Source organism: Rattus norvegicus, chromosome 10, assembly GCF_036323735.1.
Source record: "Rattus norvegicus strain BN/NHsdMcwi chromosome 10, GRCr8, whole genome shotgun sequence".
Lineage (NCBI taxonomy): Eukaryota > Metazoa > Chordata > Mammalia > Rodentia > Muridae > Rattus > Rattus norvegicus.
The window spans coordinates 82,390,434-82,412,209 of NC_086028.1; the positions used below are offsets into that span (position 1 = coordinate 82,390,434).

At 49.9% G+C, this 21,776-nt stretch overlaps 1 protein-coding gene and 1 long non-coding RNA gene across 6 annotated transcripts; one reads left to right on the forward strand and one right to left on the reverse strand.

Moving 5' to 3' along the window:
• Window positions 1-411: 411 nt before the first annotated feature.
• On the reverse strand, window positions 412-12,381 carry Cdk5rap3 (CDK5 regulatory subunit associated protein 3). Of its 4 annotated transcripts, XM_063269932.1 has the most exons (15): window positions 12,236-12,381; window positions 9,466-10,299; window positions 9,234-9,279; window positions 6,646-6,777; window positions 6,356-6,456; window positions 5,972-6,020; window positions 5,228-5,406; window positions 4,883-5,019; window positions 4,535-4,679; window positions 4,065-4,172; window positions 3,635-3,713; window positions 2,888-2,976; window positions 1,307-1,512; window positions 826-997; window positions 412-731 (listed from the first exon to the last, which is right to left on the reverse strand). In XM_063269932.1, the coding sequence occupies exons 2-15, from the start codon at window positions 9,469-9,471 to the stop codon at window positions 666-668; spliced, it is 1,515 nt and encodes a 504-aa protein (XP_063126002.1). In that variant the 5' UTR covers window positions 9,472-10,299; window positions 12,236-12,381; the 3' UTR covers window positions 412-665. The 4 variants fall into 4 exon arrangements, with proteins under 4 accessions (XP_063126002.1, NP_077814.2, XP_038942851.1 ...); NM_024488.2 differs by lacking the exon at window positions 12,236-12,381 and having other exon boundaries at window positions 9,466-9,568; XM_039086923.2 differs by lacking the exon at window positions 12,236-12,381 and having other exon boundaries at window positions 6,646-6,859; window positions 9,466-9,561.
• Window positions 12,210-20,686, forward strand: LOC134480861 (uncharacterized). 2 transcript variants are annotated; one of them, XR_010055777.1, is made up of 3 exons: window positions 12,210-12,737; window positions 16,721-16,882; window positions 17,702-20,686. It is a non-coding gene; the product is annotated as an uncharacterized LOC134480861 (long non-coding RNA). The 2 variants fall into 2 exon arrangements; XR_010055778.1 differs by having other exon boundaries at window positions 12,210-12,585; window positions 16,721-20,686.
• The last annotated feature ends 1,090 nt before the right edge of the window (window positions 20,687-21,776 follow it).

Here is a 21,776-nt window from a genome sequence, read left to right on the forward strand (position 1 = left end):
GCAGGAAGTGGACAGGCAGCTAGTAAAGGTGATAACTCCTGTCTCCACCTTGTTTATCAGACCCTGCCTCCCCAAACCACATCTCCCCTCTGACTGGACGGTAAGCTGTGATTGAGAGGAAAAATACAACTCTGCAGGGTACAAGAGCACTGGCTGACTGCTCTCCCTGGGCTGTTGGCTGGGGTGGGGCAGCATGAGCCAGGTTATAGGAGGGGGCAAGGCTGCACTGGCCAGCCCCACCTGCTGAACCATTTATAAATGCCTATGGGGTCTGGTACGATCAAAGCAAGGAGGACAAGCCTCTAACCTGGGGCTCTACAATTGCTCAAGGCCTCCTAAGAATCCAGAACATGTGCCTAGCTCAACTTCAGGCAGGCTCAACAAGGTGGTCAAGTAACCACCAACAATGAAGAGAGTCACTTCCTTTTTTTATTAAGCCTTCCTTGATAACCAGAAGAAGCAACTGTGCCTTAGGCTGAGAGCCACAGAGCCACTCAGACTTCTTGCAGAGGTCACAATGAATGCTGGTGCCACCACTCAGGTGGCCCTTCCTTGTGGCTCTGCCTCCAGGTCTGCTGGCTTCTTGCTGGTGAGGTCCAGCAATACCAGCCTGGGCTGTCCCACCCCCCACCAGGAAGCTGGGTGGAGGACACAGAGGGAGCACGTCACACAGAGGTCCCCATCAGGTTCACAGGACGGCCGTTGTATCTCTTGGAGATGTCAGCTTCAATCTGAGAGAAAGAGAGCGGAGTGGGCAGGGAGCGGACAGGCAGGCACAGGGCCTCGTTCTGTGGAATGGACGGGCAGGCTCCTGGCAAGTCTCACCAGCTTCTGCAGCTCTCTGGTCTTCTCCAGCAGCAGGTCCAGCTTGGGCTCCAGCGCTGCCTGCTCCTGAAGCGCCTCCTGCTGCTTCTCCACCATCAGGTCCTTCTTCAGAGCCAACAGCTGGGACTGCTTCAGCTTCTGCTGGAGGAGCTCTGTCACCCGGTCCACATACCTGTGCGGAGTATGCTGTGAGGCTGTCTGCGCGTGACTGCTGGACCAGACGAGGCTCGGGAAACTAATTCCCTCTCTGGCCTCCCCTCCCCTCATGGGCTTCAGTCCTTTTTCTGGTAGGGAATATAAGCCATGCCAGATTCCTACCTACCTAGGAAGCAGGTTTTTGTCTACAGACATTAATCGACCCTATCCTGTGCTATTCCCAGGAGAAAGCCCATGTACACAGGAAGGAGGAATCCCGGAACAGGGAGAAGAAAGGGGAGAGCTCCACTCAAGACAGAGAAATGCAGGATCAGGAAAAGCCGACCTCGGTGAGGCCAGAATCATAAACAGGTGCTGCATCCGGAGACTGGTGAGCTGGCCAATCAGATGCTGCAGTGTGGACACCAGGCTGAGCATCTTCTCCTTGGTCTGGCCCTGAAGGATGGCAGGAGCCAGCTGGAACTGGCTCACGGACAGGATGTCAGCCTCCTCACTCATCTCTACTGCTCTCTGAGACAAGAAGATCTCAAGCTGAGGAGGGAAATGGAGTTGGTTCAAACCATGAGAGGAACTCAGAAGCCGAGCTCCCCACATGAAGAGCTAGGCTAGGCTCCAGAGGAGAAGGGAAGTCTCCCGTGCCTACCTCCGCTGCTGGAGACCCTGCGCCTGCAGCACGGGCGCCTCCCCGTGAGCACCTCTGGCACAGACACCTACAGCACGGAGCAGGCAGCCGCCCTGCTGGTCCTCTAGTTCCCATGCTGATCGGTGCTTACTTAGCCCCAGCTCTCTCCTTTCCCCCGGCCTATGGGGACACACTAAAATTCCTAGGGCAGGGACTAATTTTCTCTCCAAGGGAGGAATGAGAGTGGTTGAGAGCTCTGGATTAAGAAAAGTCTAGGGGCTGGGGATTTAGCTGGGGCTGGGGATTTAGCTCAGTGGTAGAGCGCTTACCTAGGAAGCGCAAGGCCCTGGGTTTGGTCCCCAGCTCCGAAAAAAAGAACCAAAAAAAAAAAAAAAAAAAAAGAAAAGTCTAAAAAAAAAAAAAAGAAAGAAAAAAAAAAAGAAAAAAAAAAAAAAAGAAAAGTCTAGAAAGAACACAAGTAGTAGCCACATCTCTAAGATGCAGTCCTCATGAGTAAGTTCACGTTGGGCTGGTTAAAAGGCCTGACGCCAAGCCTGAGAACTTAGGTTTGATCCTCAAAACCCACATGGTAAAAGGCAAGAAGCCACAAGAATGACATCTACAGTTGTCCCAATTTGATCTCTATCTGTGTGCTCAGTACACATGTGCATATGTGCACACACAAATAAGTAAAAGTCTTAAAAAGGAAAAAAGAAATCTTACTATATCATGAACCCTGGGCATCTTTTGTCCCCCTCTCTCCCCTCATGGCTACAAGATATCTCTTCAAGGGGAAACTGTAGGAGACCTGATGGGCACAGGATTTTCAGGAGGCTGGCCGCCATGTGGCTAAGGCTGACCTTTGAGTTTTGACCTTCCAGTTACTCGTGTACAGCACTGGGAATCAGGGCCAGGGCTTCCTGAATGCTAGGCAGACCCTCCCAACTGCGCTACACGCCAGCCTTGTGCCCTGATGATCTGTGGCACCCGGTTACCATGTGATGTCGGGCTCGCTTTCTTGCCTGCCCTTCCTGCTGGAATATAAGCCCCACTGAGGCAAGACCTCTGAACGTCTGAGTCACTGCTCCATCTCTACTGCCCAAGATGGTGCCAGGACTTTGGAGATGTCTCATAACTATGAGAACATGGGGATGGGGTAGGGTGGGGGTGGGGGAAGGAATCCTAACTTGAAAAACTCTGTTCCGGGGCACTGAAATTAGTCAGTGCCCTTCATATCAGCAGGAAGGGATTACAAGAGACATCACATCTTCCAGAAGGCAGTACCTCCATGAGCTCATCGATGAACTGATTCCGAGTCTCAGGGTATTCAAGGAGAGTCAGAGCGTCTGAGCCCCTAGCAACACCCTCTGGAGCTGTCAGAAAGAGAGGCAGAGTCATGACGATGGGTCTGAGAAGCCTGGGGAGTACTATGGACAGACGGACAGACTGTTCTCAGCCCTACCCAAGGGGAAGTTGCCCTTTCTCTCTGTTCATGTCTCTCAGTCCTATTCAGGTCTGGCCTGTAAACACCCAGGCAGAACCAGAGGCAGCTGGTAGCAAGGGAGGTAAAATGTCATCCTGCACTGCCCTCTAGTGACACAAGTGGCTGCTACAGCCTCTCAGAAGGCTTGAGAGAGGGTGGAGGTCCATGTCAAACCTGGAGCCAAACTGATCCTAAACAATCTACCAAAATGACTGGCCCACATTCAGTCTCTAAAACATATGGGAATTGGTGGATAGGCCTTTAATCCCAACACTGGGACTGGGTTTGAGGCCAGCCTGGTCTACACAGAGAGGTTCAGGCTAGCCAGAGCTATAGTGATACTGTCTCAAGTTAAAAAGAAAGGGAGCCAAGAGTTTCCAGACATTATTTAGCCACCTCCTCTCCATCCCCTCCATTCACACCCTAAACAAGATACACTTTAACTTTTTGAAATAGGATCTCACATGTTGTTCAAATTCACTGTAGCTAAGGTGACCTTGAACTCCGGCTTCTCCATTCTCCAGGGCTGTAGGGGACGGGACACCTACCCTCCGTTCCTGTCTCCAGCACGGTGATCTCCGAAGCAACAGCATTGTCACCCCAGTCTATCTTGTCAGCCCCAGCATCCTGAAGAACAGCAAAGGCTCAGTGAGGTTGGGAACGTCTCCCCAGCACAGGGAGCCAGAGCAGACTAGGGCCCCTGAAGGGTTCAATTACTGCACATCCAGGGGGGCAGGGTCTACAGCTCTGATGCAGTGGTAAGCACGGTAGTGGCTTTGGTGATACCGTCCTCCCTCCTGACTGGTGAGGTGCCTCATTCATACATCCCAAGTCCCGGCAGAAAAGAGCCTATGCTGACGCCTCACCTCTGTGGTTCTGCTTCCCTCGGGATGCACCTGGCCTTACAACTGTGAACTGTCCCTCACACAGATGTCTTTCTATGGCTGAGGCAGCACCACTCAGAAAGAAAGGTCTAACCTTGGACTCTGACTCCAGGGAGATACCCCAGTCTATCCCAGGGGTCTCAGCAGAGATGATGTTTCCAGAGTCAGAAACAGCCTCCAGGCCAAAGTCGCCCCAGTCGATCTAGAAAGCAAAAAATATGTTAGTACAAACAAGGCGGGCAGAGAAAGGAAGGGAGTTTGCCTTTCTTAGGTCTCAGCGCTATGCAGTCATGCAGTCGACGGCACAGACCTCCAAGCTCCCACAAGAAAGGAGTGCTTCACAGAAGGACTCCCCAGGTCAACAGGAGCCAGTGGACTGAGGTGTCTACCATTTGTCTGCACTCTGGTCTCAAGAAAGCCAGGAAAATAAAGGGCCTTCAGGTCTTCCGACCCGAGTCTCGCTTGCACGGCTTCCCTCACTCTCCGCTGTGGGAAGTCAGGTCAGGGTTTGGGCTCTGTGAGGATAGAAACAGTTCCCAAAGCCCCTCAACGGCCCCGTCTTACCTCGTCTTCTTGCACCTGCTCGGGAGGGTCCTCCAGTTGTGGCCGCTCTACCACAGAGGGCTCTGTCCCTGTCCTCCACTCATACACCGTGGAGTTTCCCTTCTTCTGAACGTACCGCAGCATGGGCAGCACCTGCTCTGTGGGGCTTCAAGAGGGCATTGGCTGAGCCTTCCACGGCCGCTTGGGAAGCCAGCACAGGCTCCACTAAGCACATGGTCCAAGGAGCACATCTCCACTGGTCAGAGTGTATCGACACAGGCGGCATGCCGCGTGGGAACAACGCATGTGGAGAGGACCCAGAGGAACCACAGAAAGCCCCCCTTACTCAGGGGCCATAGTTCTCCTTACCTGTCACATACAAACTCCACACAGGCCTGGTACAGGTCGATGGCTTCCCCCAGGGACTGAGCTCCCGCTCCTATCTCAGCCAGCTGACTTGGCAGGTCCTTCACCAGGGCCAGAAGCTCTCGTCGGACATTGTCTCCCTAGATTGAGAGACAAGGGAAGGGTTTGGTTACGCATGGTGGGAGATGGGAACTATCAAGTCAAGCAAAACATCCATCGACTACAGAAAAGTGAGGCAGACCCAGGCCTGGCACAGTCCAACTGAGAAAGAAGCCCGCCAGCGGCAGCGGAGTCCCTGGAAGAGAGCCAGTTCTAGAGACCGTCCCGCGCGATGAGGCGCCCGCTCACCGTGATGCCGTACTGTTTGCAGGAGTGGTAGAACTGCTCTCGCATCTCAGCAGCCCCAGCCTGGCCCTCCTCCTCCTTGCGGCTGTAGTCTTGCTGCAGTTGCTGGCACTTGGCAATCTGCTTCTTCAGAGAGGGGATCTCATAGTTGACATTCCGAACCAGGAGGCTAGAGAGTTCCACTAAGGAGGGCCCAGGAGATTTACTGTAGGACACCCTTGCCCTAAGGCACACACAGATGCCCTAGCCTCACCATTCCAAGCTGTGGGGCCTGAGAGAAGTTGTGTCCCCTCTCTGCTTCAATCCTTAGCTGCCAGACAGGGCCTACAGTGTTTATTGTGTGGATGCACAGAACAAAACCCAGAGTGCTCGGGATATGTTCACGTCACAATATTTACTATTCAGAGTCACGATCCAACCACAATCAGCCCATTAGCTGCTTCCTCTCAGGCTCCCAGCATTGCCTCCAGGATGACCCACACATTTGGAGAGAGTGGGGCAGTACACACTACCTCCCTGAGAGAGAGAGAGACAGGCCAGATGCCTGCTCAGAAGGGCACACGAAGGCTCGCTTTTCCTGCCTGATTCTCCCTCTTGTGTAGCACTTGCAGAACTGTGTTCCACACCTACAATCAGGCAACATCTGCGGCACACCCCACTTCCTTCCAAGCTCCCCACGAGCTCTTGTTTCAGAACCACAGCAGCGGGCTCCCCCACGGATGCTTAGCCCCTTTAGGGTGACTTTACCTAAATAGGTGTTGTCCTTCTCATACAGGCTTATGATCTCCTGCCAATCCTGAGAAGAAGAGAGGAAATCAGCCAGAGGATCATCCACGGCTCCCTCCCAGCCAATCCCTGCAGAGAAGGCTGCCCCAGGCATCCTAGCATACTGAACACAAACTCCTCGCCTTCCTCCAGCTTTAATCTTGGCTGGACCACCCACGTGATTATGAGACTGTGATACCCAACAGCGATCCCCAAAGGTCAGGACATGGAAGCCCAGAGGACAGGTCCACCTTGGTATAATTTTAGGGACAAAGAAAGATCAGGCATCTTGACCTGTTCACCAGTGAGACTAGAGAGGCCATGGATGTCCCCACCTGCATGTTACCAGTCCTTGGCCATACTCACCTTCATCCGCTGTGAAGAGTAGCGGCCAAAAATATTTTTGGTGGAAGCCTCGGTACCTTTAAGAAGGTCCACTATTCTTAGGCAGTGGAAGTAGTGGATGTCTAGAAAGCAAAAAGGGGCTCTCAGAATCCCACCGCCTTCCTCTCCTCCTCTGACTGCTACGAGTGGCTGACCCCTGTGCTCTGCCGCCAGCATCTCTGACCCAGAAAAAAAAACTCTCGCTCTGGGGTCCGCCCTGGAGGTTCAACAAGGGAATGTCTCCCGGAAGGAGGGGGCTCCAAATCACTCACAGGAACCAGAGAGCAGCTGGGCAATCTCTTGGCTCTCTGGCATGTCCTGGATGGCGGTGTTGATCTTTTCCCGGATGGTCAGCACCAGGCTTTGCCATTTTAAGTTGCAGTGTCTTCTGTCCACCAGCCAATCTGCATGAGAACCAGCAGGTCACCATGGTCCGCCATACCACTAACTCCCCACTGGGAATTCATCAGTTCAAGTGTCGGCCTACTGGATATTGAACAAAAGTCTTTGTATTGGCTGAGGTATCAGAGAAAGAGAGAGAGAGAGAGAGAGAGAGAGAGAGAGAGAGAGAGAGAGAGAGAGAAGGGGATGGGAAGAGATGAAGAGACAGACAGACTCAGAGAGATGCTTGGGCTAAACAGTCTCTGGCGCCCCAACTTTATCCCCGGTATGAGTTTTACAGAGCAACCGCCTTAACACGGGGATAAAGAAAAACTTTAAATTGGTCCTGACATGAAAGTGCCACTTTTGACCATTCTAAATTCTCCATAATATTTTCGCTTCTTGTGTAATTATATCTTTCTTGTTGACAGAGGTGCTGCTCAACTTCCATTTCCTCGGGGCTGGGATTAACCACGACAATGGAAAACACAAGGTGGTTATGCCAAGTACCGGATGAACGAACAACTGTAAAGCCCCTAACGTAACACTACCTCGCCCCAAAGGCTGGCCTGTTAGTTTTTTTTGTTTTTTTTTTTTTTTTTTTGAGACAGGGTTTCTCTGTGTAGCCCTGGCTGTCCTCCTGGAACTCACTATATAGATCAGGTTGCCCTCAATCTCACGGAAAGCCTCTGCCTCCCCAGTGCTGGGTTAAAGGAGTACACTACACTGCCCGGCCTAGTCACTGGTCTGTTTTTAACTCTGAAGAACCACTCTGCCACATGACTACACTGTAGCTTATGTGTTTTGAGGGCTAACAGCTATGATCATTTCCTAAGGAGAGAAACCAAGGTTTTATGGTTAGATGGTCCTGGGGTCTAATTATCAAGTTCTTAAAGACATTTTTAATTAAAAACTTAATTATATTGTTTAGTTATTCAGTGTGCACATATGCGTGTGTGTACCCATGTGCCACGGCTCACAAGTGGAGATCAGACGACAACTTCCGAGAGCCAGTTCTCTCCTTCCATCACGGGGTCCTGATCCAGAACTCAGGTCATCAGGTTTGACGGTAAGAACATTTACCTACTGTGCAGCCATCTTGCTGGCTTTCAGTTTCTATCTCTCTGTGCTTCCGTTTCCCCACACATAGGATGATGTGCTATGCACCGTGCCTCATGTACCACAGTGACTCAATGAACCTCAGGGATTTCGTTTTGAAAGGGACAAGTATAAAAGTGGCAGGGGGTGTGGAACAAATGCTCAGTGCATGCTGTCCCACTGGTTCCTCTGAGGACTTGAGGACAAGCTCCCACACTAGGGTAAACACAGCGGGTGTCCACACACTGGGTGCCTTGCACTTGGGAGGCTAAGACAGTGCCCGTCAAAGGACCGAACGCCCCCTCTCAATTTCAAAGGTGGCCTTGTTAACAAGTCTGTCAACTGGTCAACTTATCTCAAACAACTATAGTGTCAGAAATTGTCTCTGATGAGTTCCTCTCAAGTGGTCAGAAAGGAAGACAGCCCACGTCAGAATTCCTACAAGGGGCTAAGGTCCGCAAACACCCTCTCAAGGATGTGATTAACAGTGGACTGGCGAATCTGTAAACATTTCGAGTGCCAGGGGCTGTGCACATGTCCAGAAGTGACAGATTAAGGGATGTAAACCAGATGCAGAGACAACCTGGCCACTAAAGGGTCTTCTTGTCTCTCTGTCAGGGTCTCTCCATGTAGTTCTGGCTGCCCTGGAGCTTGCTATGGAGACCAGGCTGGCTCTGCCTCCTGAGTGCTAGGACTAAAGGCTTTTTGGGGGATGAATTCGGGGTAAGTGTTCATTGTTAGCAAATACATAGCTTGGAACTTGCTATGTAAACCAGGCTGTCTTGAGAACTGCCCAATCCTCCTGCCTCAGTTGTCTCCCAAGTATTATGGTTACCAGCATGAGCTACCATGGCTGGCATAAAAGGTCTGTATCTGAGTTTGAAGGCCCTTTTCTCCCTAAATCCAAAGAGAGATAGAAATTTATTAAATAAGTGGGAAGGGTTTACCCACCCAAAATAATGCAAAAAGCATGAAGACAGAACCAAACAGACAAGTTCCAAACGGATCAGCCATTTGGTAATTGTCCATCTTTAACACTATCCACTCGTCCTGTGTTCCTGAATACGTTTTGATACTACGTTATAAATGTTAAAAGTAGAAAATACGGGGGTTGGGGATTTAGCTCAGTGGTAGAGCGCTTGCCTAGGTAGCGCAAGACCCTGGGTTCGGTCCCCAGCTCCGAAAAAAAGAACCAAAAAAAAAAAAAAAGTAGAAAATACGGAGCCAGTACAGACTTTCCATGCTTCCTTCCTTGCAGAGCAAACAGGTCGCTAGACTAAGGCATCTCAACCAGAACTTTGACAGCTCCTGGCTGCTAGTGACAGGGGGCAACTAGCAGACCTCCCCCGACAGCCGAACGCGCGGGGGCGCCCTCTCCTACCGAGCAGCTTGCTGGTCTGGATGTCGATGGGCACGTGCTGATGGTCCTGGTGGGAAATACAACCGGGAGGGAGGCGTGAACGCAGGCAGGCGATGTGCCTCGCGCGCGCTCATTCCACGAACCCAACCGCCACCCTTCAGGGGCAGAGCGCCCGACTGAGGACGGGAGGGCATCAAGAGGCAGGACAGGAGTCCCATAACAGACCCAGTTTCTCCAGCCCTGGTCCCCACACCTGCATCCTTTTTCCACTTCCGCTTCCGGCCAAAGACCCCGGCCCGGCCCAGCACCAATCCTGAGCCGGCGTGCCTGAGCCTCAATTCAGAAACAAACCGGCCTCCTTCAGCCACGTCGCCGTCTTCAGCGGAGCCAATCCAAGCCTACGCCCCGCCCCTCTGCCGAAAGCCCCGCCCACCAAGAGGTTCTGATTGGCTGAGCACCGGAGGGCGGGAGAATAGGGAGTAGCCAATGGGAGATGAGAGGCGGGTACGGGCTAGGTGATTTCCAGGAAGAGGTGTTGCGCTTGCGCGATGGCAGTAGAGGGCGCCCAAGAGCCGGTGTAGTCTGCTTTCTCCGCTGTCAAGCGCGGATTCCTCTGTTAGAGAACGAACTCGTCCGCAGACAGGTCCTAGTGCCCTCCAGATGGCGTTTGAAAGTAGTTAAAACAATACTTTCTTCCCACCTTTTTCTCCCTTTACCACATATAGAACGTTGTGGGTCTCTTGAGGCTCTTGACACATTTTGTCCTCCCATTGGACGACCGGGAAAGGGAAGGGAGAGGGAAGTAACACTCGCATTGATTATTAGAGGAAAAGTTGCAGAGGGAAGGACGATGCCTGGAAAGGGTGTTCCTGATGGAAGAGACTGAACAAACTTTAAGGCCACAAGTGGTTCAGGGACAGGACAGGGAGACTGGCAAAATATACACGGTCCAACTTAAAGTGAAATGCAAGGTTCCTTGTTTACGACAGATTTCAAGAGGACACTATGCCGCAGGTCTCTGGCCTATGACTGATCTCAGGTCCACCTCTATGCAGTTAAATGTTTAAGGCAGTGACCGGGGAGAAGGCTGTAAAAATATAAGAATCATAACAAAGAGGGCCTCATTAAAGAGCTTGGACTTCACCCCTGCAGACATCGAGGAACCAGTGAAGGGTTCGGTACAAGGAAGGACATACATATATTGGTTAGAAGAACCAGTTAACGGGTGATAAGACTGGGGACAGAGCAATTAGGAGCCTGTAAGGCAGAGGTTGGGGCCTCTAGTCAGAAGCTGTAGGGAGAAGATAAGCAGAAGTTGAAAGACATTTAGGAGGAAAATGGACAGGGGTTGGTAATGGATTGGCCAAATGCCTGAGGAGGCCTCAAAGATGACACTCAAGCTAGGCAGTGGTGGCGCACACCTTTAATCCCAGCACTGGAGGCAGAGGCAGTTAAACCTCTGAGTTCAAATTCAGCCTGGTCTAAAGCTAGTTCCAGCAAAGCCAGACCTACACAGAGAAACCCTGTCTCCAAAAACAAAACACACACACACACACACACACACACACACACACACACACACACACGTGCACGCCACTTAAGTGTTGAGTGGGAGTGCCCTCTCCTGAGACAGCGACACTGGATGTGGACCATGTGCTGGAGAAGAGGGGCTTTGAACTTGTGGAGTTGGCAATGCTGGGAAACCGTCAAATGGAAAGTGTATAGAAGGTACTTGGGTCTGTATTTAGATTGCAGACAGGCTGGAAAGAAGGACAGCTTGGAAAGTCACACACTGAGTTGTCCTGGGACAGTGGCAACTCCGTTCAAGGGAGGCCTTCAGATTTGAACGAGATGTGGAAAGGCTGAAGGAAGAGGGTGAGAGAAAGCCATAAGAAATCCCAGGGACCCTGCAGGTCTGGGTATGGCATTTCTTTTTTTTTTTTTTTTTTTTTTTTTTTTTTGGTTCTTTTTTTTCGGAGCTGGGGACCGAACCCAGGGCCTTGCGCTTCCTAGGTAAGCACTCTACCACTGAGCTAAATCCCCAGCCCCGGTATGGCATTTCTAAATGCTGTCTTCCTTCTTCATTTACCTTCCAACGCAACACAATACCCAGGGCTTGGTAGATTTTGGACTGCCTGGTGTGCTGCTATAGTGGGAAGACCTAGATTCTGGCCCTGTGAGATTTTGGACGGTTTCCACACTTCTCCAATAGCCATGGTTCTTTCAAGGTGGAGATAACGCCATCCTATCTCAGGGTGTTTCTATTTAGGGGCTTAAATAAATAAACACAGAAAGGTACAGAGCTCAAGTAAGGATGGAGCTCAGTTGGTAGAGTGCTTGCCTGTGTGTGTGAACCCCTGGGTTCCAGTGCTTGCCTGTGTGAGTGAACCCCTGGGTTCCAGTGCTTGCCTGTGTGCATGAACCCCTGGGTTCCAGTGCTTGCCTGTGTGAGTGAACCCCTGGGTTCCAGTGCTTGCCTGTGTGAGTGAACCCCTGAGTTCTGTCCCTAGCACCACATAGGTGTGGTGGCAGATTGGTAATCCCAGCATGTGGAAGATAGAGGCAGGAGGCTCAGATATTCAAGGTCATCTGGGAACACATAGTGATTTTGAGGCTATCCTAGGATACATCAATCCAGTCTCAGAAACAGAAAGAAAAGAAAAGAATTAGGGGGCTGGAGAGATGGCTCAGAAGTTAAGAGCACTGGCTGCTCTCGCAGAAGCACTGGGTTCAGGTCTCAGTACCCAAGCATCTACATGGCCACTCGCAGCTGTAACTGGATCTGTAACTCTAGATCCAGCGGGAATCTAACACACATACACACAGGCAAAACATTCATACACATAAAATAAAAATAATAAAAATGTTAAATGTTCAGAACATTATAGAGTTGACAACATATTGCAGATACGTAATCTCATAGTTTGTGAGCTATACGTATATATAAAATATTATATGTAGTCATTATTATTATAAAATACACAGGCGGGGCTGGGGATTTAGCTCAGTGGTAGAGCGCTTACCTAGGAAGCGCAAGGCCCTGGGTTCGGTCCCCAGCTCCGAAAAAAAGAACCCCCCCCCAAAAAAAATAAAATACACAGGCATCCCTGGAAACAGTCCACAGGGAGGAACTGAGGGCCTCTTCAGGGCTCTCCTGGGAACCTGGCTCCCATCTCAGGGTGCTGACTCAAGCAAATGGAATGGCTCGAACTCCCCTATGATTAAACAAACACTGGGTTCCAATAATGTGCTGCAAGTTCCCTGGGACATCCCAAGAGGTCTGGTGCTACCACACCCTCCAAGGGTATCTCTCCTCCTTGAACAGACAGCGGAGCACAGCAGGGTCTGTGCGGGCCCGGCAGACCCAGCCCTCGTGAGTCAGGAGTCTGGGAAACAGAGACCACCAGCTCTTCACCCCCACCCACAGCTCCCACGATGACTCATGAAGAACTCGAGGATCTCTGATAACAGTTCTGCCCAACCACTGACCCGGGGGGGGGAGACTGGCCCAGAGAACACAGGCAGGTGGCATTTTGGTGGCCTCTTGAATGTTTCCAAGGTCACGAGGCACTCGAGGCCTAAGGGTAGACTTAGGGCCAGGTTGTCCAAGTCATTAACTCTGCCAGCTTTGGGAGGTTGGTGGAGGGAGGACTTTGCTCGTGGAACTCTCAGCGAGGAGAGGCTACAGGAAGTTTCTGCTCATGTATCTCTAAAGTCTCTGCTCATCTAGAAGAGGGGATGGTGAGAAGGGCCAGCCAGGCTTTGCAATGTGGAAGGACAGAGCCCCCACAGAGCAGGTGCCCTGCCCTCTGTTACTGTTAGCTTGTTTATTAAGTGATAACCACCTGCCAGTGTAGAACCGATGGTTTTATAAGCTGTATCTAATTTGATCCATAAAACAACTCACGGACAGGGCGGAGTCCATTAGTAGCTAAGTTAAAGGTGAGGGAGCCAAAGCTTAGATGATTACTCGTCCACCGTCAACACACCTGGTCCTGGGGAGGCTGGGATTCAAACCCAGGTCATGTCAAATCTCCTTAGCGTCCACTCTTGCTCTCCGTGTGACACACCGGTGCCCATCCTTCGCCTGCCCTGCTGGTTTAGCTGCAGTGGCCATCTCTGTGCCCTCCATTTGCCTTCAGAGTGATTTTCACTTTCTCCCTGGTTGCTTCGTCAGACTTGGTGCTGTCACCTTGAAATCCCTTCTGACTTACAAGGTTCTTCCTCACCACACCAGGTTTTGGACCAGTGCCCACGGCTTATCTTGAAAAAAAAAATATCTGTAAAATGAGGCTTTACTTTTTTTTTTTTTTTTTTTTTTGGTTCTTTTTTTCGGAGCTGGGGACCGAACCCAGGGCCTTGCGCTTCTTAGGCAAGCGCTCTACCACTGAGCTAAATCCCCAACCCCAAGGCTTTACTTTTGACATCCAAATGACATTTATGGTCTGCAAACTGGTGTGTGTGTGTGTGTGTGTGTGTGTGTGTGTGTGTGTGTGTGTGTGTGACTGAGTGTGAGTGTGTGTGTAAGTGTGAATGATGGGGAAGAGAGAGGGAAAGAGAGGGAAGAAAAGAGAGAAAAAGAAAGAGAAAGTGGGAGAGAGAGGAGAAAGGAAAGAGAGGAAGAAAGAGAGTGGGGAGAGGGGTTGGGGATTTAGCTCAGTGGTAGAGCGCTTGCCTAGGAAGCGCAAGGCCCTGGGTTCAGTCCCCAGCTCCGGAAAAAAAAAAAAAAGAAAAAAGAAAAAAAAGAGAGAGGGGAGAGAGAGAGAAATATAAATGAATGAATGAATGAATGAATGAATGAATCTTCTTGGAAGCCCTGGAAACTTAGTAGCCCTAAGTCTGGGCATCTTGCTGTCTGGGGTGTTATCTTCACGTTGTTACGTTGTTACTGTTTTCAGTTTAGCCCTCAGCTGACCTATGAGCACCGGTGGGAAGGTTTCAGACTTGTTCACCTCCATAGCCTGCCAGGCAGTGATAGTTGCTCAGAGAAGAAGGAAGGATGAACAAGGGTGTGCTGTTTACACAGAGGTTTTAATGGCGGTTGTGATTCATGTTCTAGGGGAAAGGACTTCAAGGTCCCCAGCTCCCTTTCCCTCCCCTTGGTAGGTCAGGATACAGAGCCAACTGCCTCATGAGCCTCTTAGGAGTCAGAGAGTGGGGAATTGGGAAGAAATTGGGGATGGTTAGTTTCCCAGGTTAGCATGGGTTCACAAGGGCCACACAGAGTCAGTCAGCTGAGTTGTCCTTAGGGCTTCTACTGTACCCTGAATGTCTTGGTTGACTGTGCCTTCCATGCCTGAGTGGCCTCATGAACTTGGCCCTGTCTACCTCCTCTCAACTACAACACTGTGTTTATTTCTGCACCTTCATTGTGACAGGGGAGTGAATATAGTCTGCTGAGAGGAAGAAAAGTCACTAAGCCACCTGACCATCAGCCTCCGTTCTCACGCAGCCCACATCTGCCAAGGACCACTGCTGAGGCCTTCAACACAAGACACAGTTCTAGCCCTGGAAAAAATACAGTGTTCTGTGTGATGGGCCTGCCACACTCTATAATTTAGGAATCCACCCTTGGGCTGTGTCCATTTATCAAAGGGGCTTAAGTAATCCCAGACGGACCAACTGTGGAGCATGCTCAGAGCACAAGGGGAGTAGAAATCTGAACTATCACCCAGAGAAACAGAGGGAAATGATGTTGGAAAAGGTTGTAAAGATAGGTCATGAAGAGGAGCCTCAGGCCAACAGTTGGGCTGAAATTGAATCCTGTGAACACGAGACTCCACCCAGTAAACAGCAGGTCCCAAGGACTGTAGAAAGTCCAAAAGATCGAACAATCTGTAAATGGGTTTCCTCTCCTCCTCTTCCTTCTTTTCCTCCTCTTCTTCCTCTTCCTCTTCCTCCTCCTCTTCCTCTTCCACCACTACCTCCTCCTCTTCGCCTCCTCTTCACCTCCTCTTCCTCCTCTTCCTCCTCTTCCTCCTCCTCCTCTTCCACCACCTCCTCCTCCACAACCACCCCCTGCCCACGAATACAAGTGCAGACTTTCTACATCAAGGATCACTTCTACGCACATGAAGCCCAAATGTCCAGTAAATACCTATGTGAGACGTCCAACCTTACAAGAAACCAGGTGTATTGTTTTTTTAAGTGGTAATACAGCAGATTACGACAGATGCTGGAAATCATGGTATCAGTCCATCTGGTTCGTGGGAGACAAGCTGTCCTGTGCCTCCCTTGCCTCTGGCAGTGGCCTGTGGGCCTTGCCCCTGGCCTTGATGCCCTCCTTAGCCTGTGTGGTAGACCTTCCGTGTGCCTCTGTGTCTATTTTCCCACAAGGACCCAAGGCTTTGGATTCAGGGCTTATCAGTGTGACTGCATCTTAACTAAATACATCTGAGAAAGACAATTTTCAAACAGGGTTGTATTCTGGGGTTTGAGGTGGACAAGAATGTTGGGACAGTCATCAATATAGCACACCAGGGAACTCGAATACAAGAGACACAAAGATACTATTCACTTCTATGGTCTTGGAAAACAGCCATGTCTGTGACACAGACTGTACTCCAGAAGCAAGTGGCCTTTTTCAGGAGTGCAAGAGTGTTTCCTGGGATCGTTTTCTTTCTTTCTTTCTTTCTTTCTTTCTTTCTTTCTTTCTTTCTTTCTTTCTTTCTTTCTTTCCCTTTTGAAACATGGTCTCAAGTAGTCTACCTGGGCTGATCTCAAACCTTGTACACTTGTACATCTGTTTTGTTTGCTTGATTGGTTGGTTTAGTTTAGATTTTTTTGTTTTTGGTTTGGTTTGGTTTGGTTTTGATTTTTCAAGACAGGGTTTCTCTGTGTAGCCCTGACTGTCCTGGAACTCACTCTATAGACTAGGCTGGTCTCGAACGCATACAGTGTCCTCAGAGGCTAGAAGAGGGTGTCTGACCCTCTGGATGTGGAGTTACAATTCATTGTAAGCTGCTTGCGGGTGTGGGGGACCAAACCTGGCTCCTTTAGGAGAGCATCCAGTGTTCTTAACCTCTGAGTCATCTCTCTAGACTTTGAGTGTGATTCCCCCCCCCCTTTTGGGACAAGGTTTTGCTATATAAAGATCCACCTGCCTCTGCCTTCTAAGTGTGGTGATTGAGAGTGTAACCAACAGTGCTGGCCCTGAGGTGATTCTTGAAGTCCTGATCTCCTACTTCCCAAGCATTTGAATTACAGGCATTCACTACCGTTACTGGCTGGATCTTGTGGGTTTTGTTGTTGTTTTGTTTGTTTGTTTGAGACAGGATCTTGTCATGTAGACCACACTTAACTAGCTTCAAACACTCAACAGTATTTCCTCAGCCTTCTGAATACTAGGACTATGTGTGTGCCTCTAGGCACTGTGGTAGGGACTGCCAGTCTGACAAAGCAACTGGGCTGCAGGTGGAGGCGGGGGGGGGGGGGGGGGGAGCTCAGGGGTGAGTTATCCCTCAGAGCGCCCTTTGTGGGGATGAAATAACTAATTTTTTCCCTTATAGACACAAATGTTCCCAGAAGAACATGGCCTCTGAACTGATGCTTCCTGTGGCCTAGGAGATCCCAAAGGAGTCTTAACTGGTTGCCAGCTGCTAGCCACATTCCCAGGCTTGTCAGCAAATCTCTCCTTGGTGGAGGACCTCAAGGCACAGTGTCTGCCACAGGTTGGAAAATGCAAAGTTAGCCTGCAGAATGAAAGATGGGGCACACCGAGAAGTGAATCCAAAGATATCTACATCCACCCCCTGGAGCATGCAATAGTGATGTTATTTGGAAAGAGACATCTTTGCTGATGTGTTTACACTGACGACCTTGAGATAAGGAGATAATTGGGGCTCACTGGGGCGAGTCCTAAGGGCTGTGCTGAGTGTTCTCAGTGTGCAGAGGGAGCTGAGCCAGAAAGGGTGGCATGATGGGCAGAGTGGCACAAGCCCATAACCCTAGCACGAGGCAGGGGGATGTCTAGGCCAGCTTCAACTACATAGTGAGACTCTGTTGAGTGAAGGAGGCAATATGAGTCAGAGTAGTCACAGGCCAGGCTAGCTGAGTGTCACTAAAGCTGGTGGGTGCTGGGAGCAGAGCTCACTGGGAAGATCATGATCCTGCCAAGTCCTTGATGTGGCCCTCTGGAACTGGTTTTGGACTTCTGACCTTCCATATCTATAGGGGAATCTATTTATGATGGGACATGCAAGATAAGTTTGTGGTGACCTCATTGTGACCGCCATAGATGATAGATACTAGGAATAACAATTGGGCAACATGTAAGTGGGAGTCAGGCTTATGTGGCACAAGCTTGTAATCCTGGCAACTCGAGACTGAAATGAGTTCAAGTCTCGAGTTCAAGTCCCACCCGGGCTACTAAGAGAGTTACAATCAGCCTGTTCAATTTAGTGAGAGCCCGTCTTAAAATAAACAAAAGAAAGAAAAAGACAGACAGCTGGAGTACCTGCTTTCTCTTTTAACCTTTATGACCTCGGCAGCAGAAGGAAGATGGGATGAGCAACTCTTGGGAAGAATTTGTAAAAGCCGCACCCACCGTTGTGCAGTTGCTATGGCTCTGAGGCCCACCACTTTCAAGAGTCAAACTGCAACAAACACGGGTCCCATGCCAAGCACGAGAGAACGTATTACCGGAGTGCCACTAAGAGACTAGACACCACAGTGACTGGAGAATGGGGCAGACCGGTTGTCTGGCACAGATCAGACATGGACTCCATGAAGGTTTAACACCTAAACCAGTGGCCATTGCAGCTTCGGCTTCATCTTGAGGGTTATGACAATTAGTCACAAAGTAAGTACTCTGGCTTCAAAAAATAAAATACAAAACAACAAAATCAACAACCAAGAGAACAATACTGGGGACATTGCTCAGTGGTAGAAGTCCTAAGCTCAATCTCTAGTATGAAAAAAAAAGTTATTGAGGATATATATATATATATATATATATATATATATATATACTGGGAATATATATATATATGTATTATATATATAATATATAACAGAATCTACCTGTGAGGTGTTGAGAGGACACAAATTCCCATTTGGGAAGTGGAGGTCATCTGGAAGAGCACCCAAGCCTCCTGCATCGCCATAGGAGAAAGGAACCTGTTGCCCACATTGTAACTCCACTGCCCACCTCAGACCAGAAGGCAGCAGATGCTATCCCTGCCCTGCCTCCCAGCTGCCCTAGGTGTGGCCCATCAGAAATTGATCTTTGTTCTCTGTGCTTGTGACATGGGCCAAGCTAAGTAACCTCAAGATCCGGTCTCTTCCGCCTTTCTCTGTTGGTCATGTGTGCCAGGCCCTGCACTCTCTCAGAAGCTCCAGTTACCTAGGAAAAGAGGGGTAACACAGTTCCCCTCTTCTTTCTCTTATAAAATATCCCTAGAACCAATTTCTGTTGCCTGGACAGAGCTCAGGAAAATGTCTGACGAGGCTAGATTTGATATCTAATGGGTGTTCATTGCTGCCCAGGTCTTCAGCTCTCCCTTGGTGAACTTACCTCAGGAAGGACACATTTCTAAAAGCACACAGTGTTGGCTGTGTAGGGCACATTATACTTGAACCTAGTTTTCAGAGATGTACTTTAACAGTGCTGAGTTTTACATAGCAGTGAAAGAGAGTAGTGATGTCCACCTTCTAGAATAAGTGTCCTGAAGGCCACAAGGTGGGCCTGGCTTCTCAGAGTCCGATCTTTCCAGAAGGAAGAGCCTGCACCTGCCTGCCCTTCAGCAGAGGTCGGCACAGGCAGGCCTGACACTGCAGTTCTCATGAGGGGTTCCATCTTCACTGTAGAGCCAGAAGAGTAGGGTCTGTACCTCCCCCATGCTTCAAACACCACAGAGGTAGGAGGAAGGCAGACCTGTCATAGAGGACAAGACCCTTTCCTACAGCGATGGGAACTGGTGAGCAGACTGGGGCAGACTACCCACAGGCCAAAGTGCACCTCACCTGATCCTACTGTCTTCCCAAAGTCTGAACTGCAGGTTTTTAGCTTCTATTGTCTTCTGGGAAGATGATAGCCTGGGAATTCTTTTTTTTTTTTTTTTTTTTTTTCGGAGCTGGGGACCGAACCCAGGGCCTTGCGCTTCCTAGGCAAGCGCTCTACCACTGAGCTAAATCCCCAACCCTAGCCTGGGAATTCTTAAAGTGATCCACCTAGAAAGCTGTGGATGCCTTACTAAGACAATCGTGTGGGCCTTGCACTAGAGACAGGGGAACCTTGCAAAATAACACCCTCAAACTCCCACACCCCTCACCCCTGGAGAAGAAAAACCGAGAGCAAGTCAGCTGTATAGAACTGCAGAGGCCAAATTCACAGGATCTCCTCCTCCTCCTCATCCTCCCCCTCCTCTTCCTCCTCCTCCCCCTCTTCCTCTTCCTCCTCCTCCCTCTCCCTCCTCCTCTTCCTCTTCCTCCTCCCCCCTCCTCTCCTCTTTCTCCTCCTCCTCCCCTTCTCCTCTTCCTCTTCTTCCTCGAAGACCAAGATGCTCCTCGAGATGAGCAAGTGGCTGCTGGGAGAGCTCCTGCAGATAACAGTCATGTTTCCTTTTCTCACTAATGCCTTTAAAGTCATACTACGTTGCTGGGCACAGTGGCCTACACCTTTAATCCCAGCGCTTGTGGGAGGTAGAGGCAGGTATATCTTTGTGAGTTCGAGGCCAGCCTGGTCTACATAGTGAATTCCTGGACAGCTAGAGGCACATAGTGAGATCCTATTTCAAAAAAGGAAAAAAAAGTCCTACTGTGCATCAGCTATATTGGTGATGTTGGTGATATGTCTTTCTGGGCTTAAGGAGCTAATATTTTTATAAGGCAGAGTAACAGTAGTGCAGCTTACTATATGGTATTATTTACTTGTGTGTGGGCACACACATGTATACATTATCAATCTTGTTATCTATCTCTTACTCAGCAAAAATATATGCACAACCTCTATGGAGTAAAAGAAAACCCTTGCTCTTCTGGGAGATGTGATGATTAGTTCATGTTTTGAGGGATGAATAGGAGTTTGTCTTGGGGAACTGAGTGGGCAAGGAAGCTATGCCGAGCTCAGAGCCTGGCTGGTGCTCCTGAATTCACCTCCTTAGGTAAACCTCATACCCATTAGGGTGGGTGAAGAAGAGCCTGGGCTCAGGAGAGTTGGGTGGGGAGGATGGGAAAGGATCTGAAAAGCTATAACACTGCTTCACAACCTTCCTAACACTTCCACCCTTTAATGCAGTTCCTCCCGTTGTAGTGACCCCCACCCCCAACCCTAAAGTTATTTTGTTGCTACTTCTTTTTTCTTTTTTTTTTTTTGGTTCTTTTTTTCAGAGCTGGGGATCGAACCCAGGGCCTTGCGCTTCCTAGGTAAGCGCTCTACCACTGAGCTAAATCCCCAACCCCTTGTTGCTGCTTCTTTTTTTTTTTTTTTTTTTTTTTTTGGTTCTTTTTTTTTTTTCGGAGCTGGGGACTGAACCCAGGGCCTTGTGCTTCCTAGGTAAGAGCTCTACCACTGAGCTAAATCCCCAGCCCCTTGTTGCTACTTCTTAATTGTGATTCTGCTACTGTGCAGGGTGCCTGATATGTGACTCCCAAAGGAGTCTCAACCCACACAGGTAAAGAACTGCCGTTCTAGAGATTTCTCCTTAAGAAAACCTGGGGCAAGGGAGCTCCAGCACAGCTTATGGGATGGGAAGCTTTTGAAAGTCTGTCCATCCAAGGGCTATTAAGGATGAGAGGAATAGGATCCGAGGCAAGAAGAGGAGGAGGAGGGGGAGAGGGGGAGGGGGAGGAGGAAGAGGAGGAAAAGGAGGAGGAGGAGAAAGAGGAGGAGAAAGAGGAAGAGGGGGAATGAAGAGGAGGAGGAAGAAGAGAAAGAGGAGGAGGAAGGAAGAGAGGAGGAAGCTGCTGGACCTATCAGAAGCAAGGCTGGAGATGGAGAAGACTTGAGAGTTAGCTGGTCAGAGTCAAAACATAGCCTGGGGTTGGAGCTAGGGTAATGGGAAGTTTTATGCTTCCTTTTTTAGTCCTAGTACCTTGCTCTGTACTGGGCACACATACCCGGTCCAGAGAGGAAGGGACGCATCTGTGAATATATTGGGTACAAGAAGCTGTGAGAACCCTGGAGATGCAGCAGCTGTGTCTCACTCTGGAGAAATAACCATCTGAAGGCCTGGGTGCCTCGGGGCAGCCACCCGACAACACTCCCCAGGGCCAGCAGCCAGGCCGAGGTGGGTTTGTGGGAGGTGACTGTGTACACAGTCTACCTTTCTGTTTGCTATACCTATCACCACACCTCCTCCTCCCTCCTCCCCTCCTCCCCCTCCTCCTCCCCTTCCCTTCCTCCTCTTACTCTTCCTCTTCTATCTCTACACGTTTTGGGAGTCTGAGAAACACCTGCCCATTGGAAATTCTTTGTGTACTTTCAATATTTTTTTTCTTTTTTTCTTTTTCTTCAGAGCTGGGGACTGAACCCAGGGCTTTGCGCTTGCTAGGCAAGCGCTCTACCACTGAGCTAAATCCCCAACCCCAACTTTCAATATTTTGAGACAGTTTCCCTCTGTGGCC